This window comes from Neolamprologus multifasciatus, chromosome 18 (genome assembly GCF_963576455.1).
Source record: "Neolamprologus multifasciatus chromosome 18, fNeoMul1.2, whole genome shotgun sequence".
In the NCBI taxonomy this organism is placed as follows: domain Eukaryota; kingdom Metazoa; phylum Chordata; class Actinopteri; order Cichliformes; family Cichlidae; genus Neolamprologus; species Neolamprologus multifasciatus.
The window spans coordinates 31,434,263-31,447,846 of record NC_140456.1 but is presented as its reverse complement, the minus strand read 5'-3'; the positions used below and the strand labels follow the sequence as shown (position 1 = coordinate 31,447,846).

General features: G+C 41.4%; 2 protein-coding genes across 2 annotated transcripts; both read left to right on the top strand.

Annotated features, from left to right (window-relative positions):
• Positions 1-291: 291 nt before the first annotated feature.
• Positions 292-2,037, top strand: LOC146498390 (ferritin, middle subunit-like). The gene is made up of 4 exons (XM_085141994.1): positions 292-571; positions 1,065-1,211; positions 1,378-1,503; positions 1,612-2,037. The coding sequence occupies exons 1-4, from the start codon at positions 470-472 to the stop codon at positions 1,765-1,767; spliced, it is 531 nt and encodes a 176-aa protein (XP_084998120.1). The 5' UTR covers positions 292-469; the 3' UTR covers positions 1,768-2,037.
• An 858-nt stretch (positions 2,038-2,895) lies between these two features.
• On the top strand, positions 2,896-13,502 carry cryz (crystallin, zeta (quinone reductase)). Its single transcript, XM_085141530.1, has 8 exons — positions 2,896-3,115; positions 7,020-7,172; positions 7,383-7,546; positions 8,010-8,061; positions 10,349-10,498; positions 10,582-10,683; positions 12,407-12,502; positions 12,821-13,502. The coding sequence occupies exons 1-8, from the start codon at positions 3,008-3,010 to the stop codon at positions 12,980-12,982; spliced, it is 987 nt and encodes a 328-aa protein (XP_084997656.1). The 5' UTR covers positions 2,896-3,007; the 3' UTR covers positions 12,983-13,502.
• Positions 13,503-13,584: the final 82 nt, after the last annotated feature.

Here is a 13,584-nt window from a genome sequence, read left to right as displayed (position 1 = left end):
CCTATAGTAAACGTTTGACCTCTGTTATTGCCAACAAAGGTTATGTTACAAAGTATTGAGTTGTATTTTTGTTATTGACCAAATACTTATTTTCCACCCTGATTTACGAATAAATTCTTTACAAATCCTACCATGTGAATTCATGGATTTTTTTTTCACATTCTGTCTCTCACAGTTGAAGTGTACCTCTGGTGCAAATTACTGACCTCTGTCATCATTTTAAGTGGGGGAACTTGCACAATCGGTGGCTGACTAAATACTTTTTTGCCCCACTGTAAATACAGGGACCAGCGAGCGTGCTTTTTCAAACCAGGGGAGAAATCTTTGAGGAGTTCTTGCTTCAACAGTGTTTGAACGGAACTTCTTGTCTGCGTCCCGCTTTACATTTCAACTACAGATAAATTCGACGTAATTCTTTATTTTTGTACCATTTTTTTTTGTTAATCAAAACCACAAGAAATCAGCTGAAATGGAGTCCCAAGTGCGTCAGAACTACCACCGCGACTGCGAGGCCGAAATCAATCAGATGGTGAACATGGAGCTGTTTGCGTCTTACACCTACACTTCTTTGGTGAGAACACAGAAATAATCCATCATCAAAGACTCTTTTCTGAGGAATCTAATGCAGAGGAATGTTTACTATTTTTAAATGACGGCACTGTGTGCTGTTTAAATTTGAAATCATTTTGTAATGAACATTAAGGTTAAATGGCACAGCTGGAACAGGGATGTAATTGTGGCACACTAAGATGTATTGTGTTAATGCAGCTTTTTAAGAATTGGCAGCTTATTTTTCAACAGTATTAGATATTGACTCAGTTGGGACCTAGAGTGAAAGTTTAAAGGTCACAATGTGAATTGTTCGTCCACCAATAACTAACAGCAATATTAAGTGTACGTGACATTCTTACTGGGGTCTTAGTCTGTATTTCAGCAGTTATCTCAGTCTACACCGACTAAACTATTGGTGGTGAATCATGTCTGTCTCCATAACTGTTTGCCACGATGCTTTATTTGCAGAATAATTGGTGCTGTGTACTAATAACCTGTGTCTGATTTCTCAGGCCTTCTACTTTGACCGTGATGATGTGGCCCTTCCAGGCTTCTCTCACTACTTCAAGGAGAACAGCCATGAGGAGAGGGAGCACGCTGACAAGCTGCTGTCCTTCCAGAACAAGAGAGGAGGTTGCATCTTACTCCAGGACATCAAGGTGTGTACAAACTGAACTAGTCCTGCTGTGACATACCTGACTGAGTCTCTAACACAGAAACTGGGATTAATGAGCAGTGTTATGACACTTCTTCTCTTGTTGTTGCATTAGTGTGTACACAAAGCTTAAAAGTGTTCAGTCTATAACAGAATTGTTTGTTGGGCAGAAACCAGAGCGTGACGAGTGGGGCAGCGGGCTGGAGGCCATGCAGTGTGCTCTGCAGCTGGAGAAGAAAGTCAACCAGGCTCTGCTGGACCTGCACAAGCTGGCTTCTCAGCATAATGACCCTCATGTAAGTGGGAGTAGGAGGGAAGAGTTTGGGGTTAAAGACTGAACTAGTTCATGCAGTGTATGTTTGACAAATCATCAAATGTTAACTATAATGTGTGTGTTTTCCCAGCTGTGTGACTTCCTGGAGAGCCACTACCTGGATGAGCAGGTGAAGTCCATCAAGAAGCTGGGTGACCACATCACTAACCTCACCTGCATGGATGACCACACAAACAAGATGGCAGAGTACCTGTTTGACAAGCAAACTCTGGGTGACCAGAGCTAAATACTGAGACCTAGAAGTGAGCCTGGAGTCAAAATTATAACAACACAGGCTTTGAAGTAAACTCACTTCTGCTCCACCTGTTTCACTGAGAACGATTTCTTTCCTGATTTCCTGACTTAAAGGTGGCATCAGTTCTTGTATGTTGTGGTGTTTTTGTGTGAAATGTCACATGGAGGGATGGATGTTATGAGGTTATGGCTCTGCTTGTAAGCTGTCTGACTTCTGGAAATGTTTCTGATCTGCTAATCTGAATAAACATTTTAAGCTGGATCTTTGGTCTGTCTGCATCTGTAACTCATTTTACTGATTAGTTCAAGCAGTCGGTACTGCCGTAACTGGAGCCTCCTCTCTCTATATACTGGACTGTATGTAGCAGAGATGACAATAAAGTTTACTTTGACTTCAGCAGCGAGCAGGCGCACCGAGGGCTCTCGCGCTCACTTTTCGCGTATAGAATTTCGAAAAAACATTGGTGCAAATTATAAGTCTGTATCATGATGTCTGGTGTTTTCGTGTTTGTTGGTTTGTTTATATTTTGTTTTATTTTGCGAGTTGGTTATTAGATGCTGCTCCAGCCAGCCAGAGAATCCCTCGCCGCCCCGCCCTCTCCTCCGCACCTCGCAAACGGAGGGCGCCCTTACTCCCAGCAAATGGGCGATAGAAAACCGATCGATGCCCATGTCATCTCCAAAATGCGCTGGCTGATGTCGGGCAATACCGCCCAGTATGTTCCTCTGACAGTGCTCCACTTTTACAGTTTCAAATCCGAAAATGTCAGATTTGAAAATGAGCAGAGTAAATTTTCCTGACACACATACAACACAGATTAATGCCACATTAAGAACTGGATTTACTGTGCTGACGTGCACTGAAATTAGTGGAAAAGGATCCAGCAACTGTGATCAGTGTCGAGTATCAGACAGACTTTGCATAATAATTCCAGTGTGATGTGTAAATATTGTGTGGTATTTTTAAAAAAAAAGGTACTGCTAAATGTAACGCATAATACTTGTGCAACAGAATTACAAAGTAAACGCCGTGTGCGCTCAGTGTTGGCCTGGACTGCAGATGTAGTCGACGGAGCACTTCCCCAGCCGCACAGGAGAGGGCGACAATACAGAAAACCTTCAACAAACGCCTCAAAACGTAGAAGAAGCAGCGCAATTTGACGCAGTGTGGAAGTCCAGAAGAGTACGACGTCCGACTTTCAAGGTTGATTTATCTGAGCGCATGTGCGGGCATGTCAGGCAGCAGGTTGATGAGAGCCATTAGAGTGAGTGAGTTCGGAGCTCCGTCAGTCCTCAGACTGCGCTCTGACGTGACTGTCCCTCAGCCCGGGCGCACACAGGTGAGACCCACGCAGCTGGACTACTCCGTGCAAAGGGCACACAGCAGCAGCTGCACGTCACAGTAAAATCACACTCACTGCTAATGCTTATGATCTGCGTATAGAGTTTCATGAAATCATAAACTTGCATTACGGTGTGTTTGATTTTGGTGCTTGGCCTTCTGCAATACTTATTGTCTGATCATTTCCTGATAACATTTAAATCCTGTAGGCCTCAAATCAGAAGTACTTGACTCCCTGGTATAATTCTCAAACACGTAGCCTAAAGCAAATAAGTCGTAAGCTGGAGAGGAAGTGGTGTATCACACATTTAGAAGATCATCATTTAGCCTGCAGAAATAGTTTGCTGCTTTATAAGAAAGCCCTGCTACTGCTAAGCAGATGACACCCAACTTGTGTTTCATCTGGCTTCACAAATTTATCTGTCCATGAAGCCAGATAACACACACCAATTAGTTAAACTGCAGGAATGTCTTAAAGACAGAAAGACCTGGATGACCACTAATTTTCTGCTTCTTAATTCAGTTAAAACTGAGGTTATTGTACTCGGCCCTGAAAATCTTAAAAATATGGTATCTAACCAGATTCTTACTCTGGATGGCTTTACCTTGGCCTCCAGTAACACTGTGAGGCCAAGGTCATTTATCACCACGATATGTCCTTCAATGCACATATTAAACAAATATGTAAGACTGCTTTCTTCCATTTGCGCAATAGCTCTAAAAGTAGTCATTCATTATTATCAGGAAGTCCTAAAAACTCCCTGAAAAGCCTGACAGGGACTAGAAAGAGAGAGCATATTTCTCCTGTTTTGGCTTCCCTTCATTGGCTTCCTGTTAAATCCAGAATTGAATTCAAAATCCTGCTCCTCACATACAAGGTCTTAAATAATCAGGCCCCATCTTATCTTAATGACTTCCAGCTTCCAGTTTGGATTCAGGAAATGGTAAATGGCCTGTATTTATATAGTGCTTTACTAGTCCCTAAGGACCCCAAAGCGCTTTACATATCCAGTCATCCACCCATTCACACACTGGTGATGGCAAACTATATTGTAGCCACAGCCACCCTGGGGCGCACTGACAGAAGCGAGGCTGGCGGACACTGGCGCCACCGGGCCCTCTGACCACCACCAGTAGGCAACGGGTGAAGTGTCTTGCTCAAGGACACAACGACCGAGACTGTCCAACCGGCAACCTTCCGATTACAAGGCGAACTCCCAACTCTTGAGCCACGATCGCCCAGGAGACAGACACTATCTCTACTTTTAAGATTAGGCTTCAAACTTTCCTTTTTGCTAAAGCATATAGTTAGGGCTGGACCAGATGACCCTGAATCCTCCCTTAGTTATGCTGCAATAGACGTAGGCTGCTGGGAGTATTTCTTCTTCAGTCACCTTTCTCACTCACTATGTGTTAATAGACCTCTCTGCACTGAATCATACTTGTTATTAGAGGTGGGAATCACCATACATCCCACGATACGATACTATTGCAATTTTATAAAAATATTTTGCGATATTCAGATTCTGTACATAAAGGTAAACTTTATCAATATTCATTTTATCTAATAACAAAGTCTCACACTCAGTCTTTCTCTCATTTCAGTTTTATTGTTGACAAACTGAATGGTTTGTATTACAGTCTAGTCCAACTTAACTGAACGCAACCATCTGGTACAATTATAGCTATTCTGAACTATGCAGTTTATGAAAACTATGCAGCCCCTTCAGCAACTGAACAATTTGAAAGTAAATTAAAACAAAATATAATTTTACATTAAATAAAAAAGTTTTAAACTTATTTTAATTTAAGACATGTTTTATTTTAATTAAGTAAACTGTCATGTTTATTGCTGCCAAAAAAAAAGTTAAACACATTTGGACAGTGAAGGAATGTCAGGATTCTTGCTCAGAAAAAGGATCAACATGCTCTGAAGTCAGAGCATGTTCCAGTCCACAAAAACTTTTTTTGTAACAAAATATCGATTTTTGCTGTCCCTGTATCGATACATTATTAGCAAACAAAATATCACCATACTACACAGTATTGATTTTTTCCCCCACCCCTACTTGTTATTAATCTCTGGCTGTTCCACAGCATGTCTTTATTCTGTCTTCCTTCTCTCACCCCAACCAATCACAGCAGATGGCCCCGCCCCTCCCTGAGCCTGGTTCTGTTGGAGGTTTTTTCCTGTTAAAAGGGAGTTTTTCCTTCCCACTGTCACCTTGCTCATAGGGGGTCACATGATTGTTGGGTTTTTCTCTGTATGTATGTAGGGTCTACCTTACAATATAAAGCACCTTGAGACGACTGTTGTTGTGATTTGGCGCTGCACAAATAAAATTGAATTGAACTGAATATTTGTGGAAGTCAGATGTTAAGAATACTACACTAACATTGAGATGTAAAGCTGTCTCTTTAATCATAGCCAAGTAACCACATGTGAACAATATCCGTGCTACAACTGGAAATGGTGGATCGAGCCAAATATCGATAGTATTGATACCAACGCTGGTATTGGTATCTGATCGATACATTGTAGTATGTAGCCCACTGAACTGTGTTAAATATTAATGAAAAATATGCCTCCTAACGTGAAAGACATAAAAATGTTTGAACCTTTTTGTGTTGACTGTCACATGTATTTTATTTATACCCTACAGCACATTTAAATAACAGAGGTTCACCCAAGTGTTTTAGACACCATTACATTTACATTGCAGGTCTTCAAAAACAAAGTTTCAAAACACATGAAAAACTAAAACTGAGACAATTTGTCTCAAAACTCTGAACTGGCACTGATACTTGGTATCAGATTGATACCAGATTCTGCAGTGTCGCAGAGCACTAGCTGCAAGCATAATAGAACAGAAAGGTATGACCATTAGGGAGGGGTGGAAAAGGAACGTGTACCAACAATGACCTGACAGCACTGCTACAAAACAAGTGCAAATTTATCTCCTGCTTCCTTTCAGTTAATAAAGCCAATAAAGTCATTTTTTAAATTGACTGTTGACAAAACAAATATACTTGCCTTTTTCTGAATGATGTTAATATTGAATTCTACATGTGAATGTAGAAGTCAAATCTAATTTAATTATTAGCAAACAGTAGTACAAGTAACACTTGTTCTGATCACAGATCCTGGATGGACTGGTTATCCAGTTCTCAAAGAAATGTACTGAATCACACAGGAATAAATTGGCACTGAATGAGTGTTAAATGTCTGTACAGTACTATCAAAGTGGCAAAAAGGTAAACCCCCACTTGCGTCAGAACATGTATCAAGTGTCATTGCAATTACATTTTTTTACTTGACATAAAAAAGCTGAAAAGTCAGAAATCTGATTCTGTTATAGTAAATAGCAAATAAATCAAGGGTAAAATCTGATAAATGTATCCAGAAATGACGGTCAAATTGAAACATTTAGAAATTTTAAAGATTGAAGTAGCTGAGATTAGAATTAATGGCCCGAGGTGGACAAACTTTTGTTGTTTAAATGGAAAATGGACTGGTTCTTATATAGCGTTTTCTGAGCACTCAAAGTGCGTTACACAACTTGTGCATTCACCCAAGCACATTTTTTTTGTGCTTGTGTGAATGCTTTCTAACTAACAGTCACACATACACTCATACTCATATGGATGCAATTTGGGGTTAGTATCTTGCACAAGGATATTTGGCATGCAGACTAGGGAAACCAGGAATCAAACCATCAACCTTCCGATCAGTAGATGACCTGCTCTACCGCTTGAGCTACAGCCACCCCAAAACAGCCAGTGTTTGTAACCTGTGATTATTATTCAAGTTTAAGTCATTTAAATGAAATGAAGTGTTTAAAATCTCCTAATCTCTCAGCCCACATGGCATAGTCCATCTGAAGTCTCTCTCTCTCATATAGGTGTTGATCCATGTCCATGCCTGTGGAGTGAACCCTGTGGAAACTTACATCCGAGCTGGGACGTATGCAAGGAAACCCACCCTGCCTTACACACCTGGCTCTGATGTAGCAGGAGTGGTGGAATCAGTTGGAGAAGGAGTGACTGCAGTGAAGGTTAGAGTACAGACGACTGTATGGATGTGATAGCAGCTACATGTCAGTGCAGTTATATGATCATATCGGGATCAGTCCTCCATCTTCTGCTTAGCATCACTTAAAACTTGTGTAAATCCAAGTTCAAGTTCATCCTGTAGAAAATACACAGAGACAATGTAAGAAGGAACTCTTAAATAAGGAGATACAGGAGGTGTGTTTGTTTTCCAGGCAGGGGATCGTGTGTTCACCACAGCTACAGAGACTGGAGGCTATGCAGAGTACACTGTAGCAGCTGGCGACTCTGTTTACAAGCTGCCTGATGCTTTAGACTTCACACAGGGAGCAGCCATCGGGATCCCGTACTTCACCGCCTACAGAGCTCTGATCCACAAGTAAGACACACCTGTTCTAATCAGGGCGAGCTGTAGCAGGATTCCACCAGCTGCAGATCTTAAAGAGCAAAGCAATGAAATTCAATATAATATTCAATTTAATATTTCTAATTCAAATTACAAGGTCCAGTAAAAATCTTTTAGTGGGCTTATATAAAAACAGAAAGTGCTGAAAAAGTAATGTCAGCTAAAATATATTATAACAACAAGAAATACATGTATCTCTTCCTGCATATGACCAAGTCTACACAGCTGCGTGGTACTTATACTGCCCTCTGGTGGCCAAAACCTTGATCTTCTTCCTTCCGCACTGACAAGTCCAGATATATGCATATCCCAACTCTGAACATACATCATGTTACAAAGGGAAGATCAATGTTTTTAATAGAGGGGGTGGTTAATTAGTAATGCAGCACCATACTGTTAACTTTCACCTACTCTGTGGGTTTTTTGTGTTGTGCAGAGCGCACGCCAAGGCTGGAGAGACCGTTCTTATCCATGGAGCCAGTGGAGGGGTGAGACTGTTCTTCAGCTCTAGGAAATATAGCTCCAATTTCTAACAAATCATCATTAGGCTGACCTAGATCCCTAAAATATCCTGCAAGGATGCCAAAGTATAGTGACACCAATCCGATACATCTAAACATATTTTAGGAGCAGCTGTTGTATTAATCTGTTTTTAAAGCCCGAAAAAGATTTTGAACACTTTCAGTCACTTTCAGCAGTGCTTTCCTGATCTGTAGGTCACGCTAAAACTTGTTTTGCCTTTCTTTCCCTTCAAAAGTCTAAGTGTTATGACTAGGGATGGGTACCGGTATCCGGTGCCATTATGGCAGCGGTTCTGACATAAACGGTAGTAACCAGACCGAAAAGCAGCGCACATTTCGGTGCTTTATTTTGGTGCTTTTTTTTTCTGAGATGTCATACACTTTGGATTCCAGCCAATCATTTTACCTTTCCGAGGATAGTAGGCGGGCCCAGGTACGTACGTTTTTTTAGAGCAGAGCTACAGAGTAAAAACGCCCAAGGTGAAGCGGTCAAAAGTCTGGCTGTACTTCACAGCAAAAGATGCAAAGTCAGCAGCCTGCAACAAGTGCTTTAAGGTGATACTGTACAAAGGAGGTAACTCCTCGAATCTGATGAAACACCTGGCGACGCATAGCGTTTTTTAAAAAGCCGAGAAATGCACCGTATTTGAAGCTTGCAAACAACATTTTTTACAAATAAATAACTGCAAAGTGGGGTGTGCATAATTAGACTCGATACTCAAAGTCCTACTTTGTAGGACCACCTTTGGTGCAATTACAGCTGCCAGTCTTTTAGGGTCTGTCTCTACCAGCTTTGCACATCTAGAGACTGAAATCCTTGCCCATTCTTCTTTGCAAAACAGCTCCAGCTCAGTCAGATTAGATGGACAGCGTTTGTGAACAGCAGTTTTCAGATCTTGCCACAGATTCTCGATTGGATTTAGACACCAGACAGGTCAGGGATAAAGTTATTGAGAAATTTAAAGCAGGCTTAGGCTACAAAAAGATTTCCCAAGCCTTGAACTTCCCACGGAGCACTGTTCAAGCAATCATTCAGAAATGGAAGGAGTATGACACAACTGTAAACCTACCAAGACAAGGCCGTCCACCTAAACTCACAGGCCGAACAAGGAGAGCGCTGATCAGAAATGCAGCCAAGAGGCCCATGGTGACTCTGGACGAGCTGCAGAGATCTACAGCTCAGGTGGGGGAATCTGTCCATAGGACAACTATTAGTCGTGCACTGCACAAAGTTGGCCTTTATGGAAGAGTGGCAAGAAGAAAGCCATTGTTAACAGAAAACCATAAGAAGTCCCGTTTGAAGTTTGCCACAAGCCATGTGGGGGACACAGCAAACATGTGGAAGAAGGTGCTCTGGTCAGATGAGACCAAAATGGAACTTTTTGGCCAAAATGCAAAACGCTATGTGTGGCGGAAAATTAACACTGCACATGACTCTGAACACACCATCCCCACTGTCAAATATGGTGGTGGCAGCATCATGCTCTGGGGGTGCTTCTCTTCAGCAGGGACAGGGAAGCTGGTCAGAGTTGATGGGAAGATGGATGGAGCCAAATACAGGGCAATCTTGGAAGAAAACCTCTTGGAGTCTGCAAAAGACTTGAGACTGGGGTGGAGGTTCACCTTCCAGCAGGACAACGACCCTAAACATAAAGCCAGGGCAACAATGGGATGGTTTAAAACAAATATCCATGTGTTAGAATGGCCCAGTCAAAGTCCAGATCTAAATTCAACCGAGAATCTGTGGCAAGATCTGAAAACTGCTGTTCACAAACGCTGTCCATCTAATCTGACTGAGCTGGAGCTGTTTTGCAAAGAAGAATGAGCAAAGATTTCAATCTCTAAATGTACAAAGCTGGTAGAGACAGACCCTAAAAGACTGGCAGCTGGAATTGCAGCAAAAGGTGGTTCTACAAAGTATTTACTCAGGGGGCTGAATAATTATGCACACCCCACTTTGCAGTTATTTATTTGTAAAAAATGTTTGGAATCATGTATGATTTTCGTTCCACTTCTCACGTATTCACCACTTTGTGTTGGTCTTTCACGTGGAATTCCAATAAAATGGATTCATGTTTGTGGCTGTAATGTGACAAAATGTGGAAAAGTTCAAGGGGGCCGAATACTTTTGCAAGCCACTGTATATTCTTGCATTACTTGTACTACCGTGGCTCATCAGCTTTAAATAAAAGTGACTAGAAATGTGTGCTAAAATGAAATTTAGCTACAATCAAATACTTTCTTCATCCAATAGGTGGGCATTGCAGCCTGTCAGTTGTCCCGTGCTCTGGGTCTTCAGGTTTTTGGGACAGCAGGGACACCAGAGGGGATGAAGTTGGTCCTTAACAATGGAGCTCACCTGGCCTTTAATCACAGAGATGAAGGATACACAGACAAAATCATGGTATTCACTCACATAGAAGTCAAGTGGCAGGAAAAACTCGTTCTGACCTTCTGAAAAATGCTCTGTGTGTTTATGTATTCCAGGAAGCCACAAAGGGCCAAGGTGTAGATGTGATAGTGGAGATGCTGTCAAATGTCAACCTCAGTAAGGACCTCCAGATGCTGGCCTATGGAGGGCGAGTGATGGTAGGACTACAGTTTTTCTTTTTTTATAGTATAGTCGTGGGATCTTTGACTGGTTTATCAGTTTACTACTCCTCAGAAATGTGTTGTTAACAATCCAGCTGTGGTGGACTAATAATAATTATAGTACAATATTAAAAACAGGACAGCTATAAGGAAACACACTTCACTCCACACAGGAAGTAGTCAGCTGTTGTTGACATATCAGGGTGTGATAAATACATCAGAGGGTTCCCCAGGCTGAAATGTTCTCTAGCAACAATCAACTACAAAGCAAGAGGTGAGAAGCAAATAACGGACAAAGCAGCAGTGTTCACTGTTATTGAAGAACAGGTAGTATGAATAAAAACTATGAATGACATGGTGTGCAGCAGTAACAGGAGGTTGTCTGTCATTCCCAGCTAGCTCCAAACTCAAACAGTGCAGCTCTTTATAAAATGTGTTTAGGTCTTCTTTAGCTCAGCTTTGTTAGAAAACTTTAAAAACACCCAGTTGTTCTGTGTATTCTGACAGACCTGTTGCGGCATAAAAGCATAGCGAACTAGTTAACTGTAGGACATAACAACAGGTGTAGCAGGAGAACAGTGATGAAAATGCGTAGTAGTATTTCTAATGTTATGTTGTCAGGTTTGGAACAGTACATCATTGTGCTGGGATTCATATCTACCAGAAATGTTCTGATATACAGTTATATACAGTAGTTTACAAATACTCATTAATAGGGATGGGTATCGTTTAGGTTTTATCCGATACCGGTGCCAAACCGGTACTTTTGAAACGGTGCCGGTGCTTAAACGGTGCTCAAACCGGTGCTTAAAGAATGGAGAACACAAAATTGGTTCAAAAACCTCTCATGTTCAGCTGTTTTTTTGTAAAAAGATAACAATGTTAGCCTTTTCTGCAGCTATGGGGCATATATAGCATCACTCTTGGCTGGAAGCAGTGCTTAAACAATGGAAAAAACACAAACTTTGTCCAAAAACCTCTCATGTTTAGCTGTTTTCCACTTTTTCTTTGGTCATTTTAGCCTTTTTGGCCAGGGTGAAGGGAGTATCTGCCATCAAACAAGAAGACAGCCGCATGTAACTATGATGATGTTTGCTAGTTCACCTTACATGCATTAATGTAATGTTAGCTTACTCAACGTAAATTACACACAAACAACATTAAGCTACTCACGCAGAGAAGAACGGCTGCTGCTGCCATCATCATCCGTCATCATTTCTGCTACACTGGCAGGGCTAGGGGCCAGGACTCTCCTCTTCGGGTTTTTGCGGGATGTTGCTAACTGCAGTCCGATAACAGGCACCACACCCGCAGTAGATGTGCTCGGTGTGAGGTCTCGCAGCAAGCTATCAAATACGGCGCATTTCTCGGCTTTAAAAATACCCCCGCTTTGCGTCGCCAGGTGTTTCATCAGATTTGAGGTGTTACCTCCTTTGACAGTATCACAGCATCACCTTAAAGCACTTGTTGCAGCTGCTGAGTTTGCATATTTTGCTGTGAAGTGTTAGTTACTATCCTCGGAAACGTAAAATGATTGGCTAGAATCTAAAGTGTATCACAGCTCAGAAAAAAAAGCACCGAAATAAAGCACCGAAATGTGCGCAGCTTTTCGGTCTGGTTACTACCGTTTATGTCAGAACCGGTGCCATCATGGCACCGGTTCTGACATAAACCCATCCCTACTCATTAATCATACCTCTACTTTGCTCTTTTTCTTTAGGTTGTTGGCTCCAGAGGATCTATAGAGATCAATCCCAGAGACACCATGGTTAAAGAGAGCAGCATAGTGGGAGTGGCCCTTTTCTTTGCAACACCGGTACAAAACAACAGCATCACAAATTTTTTTATTTCATTTTAAAATTTTGTTTTTAATTCAGTTAAGCATATTTTCCAGAGTAGGTTTGATTGTTATTATATGTTTAGTTTGTTAAGGTTAGTGTTCCGTGCTATTATTGTTATTATTTTTTATTTTATTTAGTTTTCCAAGTAAGCAAAATCATGCACATTGGTAATGCTACTGCCAAAATCTTTGGCTATGACTCCATACATGATACATGATAAATATGTACAGAATTCTTATTCCGTGCCCCACTTGGTGATTTGGACATCTTTCTTCTCCCCCTGCTCCTCTCAGGAGGAGTTGAAGGAGTGTGGAGCTCTACTGTATGCAGGGATGGAAGCTGGTTGGTTGCGTCCGGTCGTCAGTTCCCAGTATCCGCTTGAAAAAGCTGCCCAGGCCCACCATGATATCATCGAGTCTCCCGGGGCTGCTGGGAAGATGGTCCTGACTATGTGATGACACGACCATGTAATGGGTCACAGGTCACCTTTACAGTTTTTACAGTTCAGGCTGTTTTTAAATGGGTGATACTTTAATAAAATTTTTCAGGAACGGTTAATGTTGTTGTTTGTTGCTTCTATGGCAAAAATCAGTTTGCTAGATCACAGAAAATAATGCAAAAAATCTTTAGGCTGGATTTGTTTTTACTGTACCATGATGGTGCGATTTGCCAATTGGATGAAACCTTACTGTTGTGAAGTTATTTCTTTAGTTCGTGTTAATATACTTTTGTATTTCTAAAGCCGAATTTAATAGTTTTTTTTCCAGAATGATCAGAGTGTTTTTGCAGATCTCTCCATAAAATCTGTTGTCACTGATTTTAGGTTTAGTTCTTGTGTAATTTGGCACATCTCACTCTCTTCTCCTTGTTAGCCTTCCTTAAGAAGGGCATCTTGACAGCCAGCCTTCGCCTGAGAGCATTTGTGATGAGGCTTCATTAAACAGTAGATGAATAAACTGAAGGACCCCATGCATATATCATGTCCTGTGTCACGTCTATTCTGGTGTTTTTCACCCTTTTTCTTAAGAACATGACTGCTCATCTGCTGTAGATAGTT

What these genes read in the sequence shown, in the direction of transcription:
- cryz (XM_085141530.1), top strand. Translation starts at nt 3,008, where the DNA reads ATGTCAGGCAGCAGGTTGATGAGAGCCATTAGAGTGAGTGAGTTCGGA. An exon ending in AAGGAGTGACTGCAGTGAAG is followed by an intron (nt 7,173 to 7,382) that starts GTTAGAGTACAG and finishes TTTGTTTTCCAG; the next exon opens with GCAGGGGATCGTGTGTTCAC. An exon ending in CCTATGGAGGGCGAGTGATG is followed by an intron (nt 10,684 to 12,406) that starts GTAGGACTACAG and finishes CTTTTTCTTTAG; the next exon opens with GTTGTTGGCTCCAGAGGATC.
- LOC146498390 (XM_085141994.1), top strand. Translation starts at nt 470, where the DNA reads ATGGAGTCCCAAGTGCGTCAGAACTACCACCGCGACTGCGAGGCCGAA. An exon ending in TCTTACTCCAGGACATCAAG is followed by an intron (nt 1,212 to 1,377) that starts GTGTGTACAAAC and finishes TTTGTTGGGCAG; the next exon opens with AAACCAGAGCGTGACGAGTG. An exon ending in CTCAGCATAATGACCCTCAT is followed by an intron (nt 1,504 to 1,611) that starts GTAAGTGGGAGT and finishes GTGTTTTCCCAG; the next exon opens with CTGTGTGACTTCCTGGAGAG.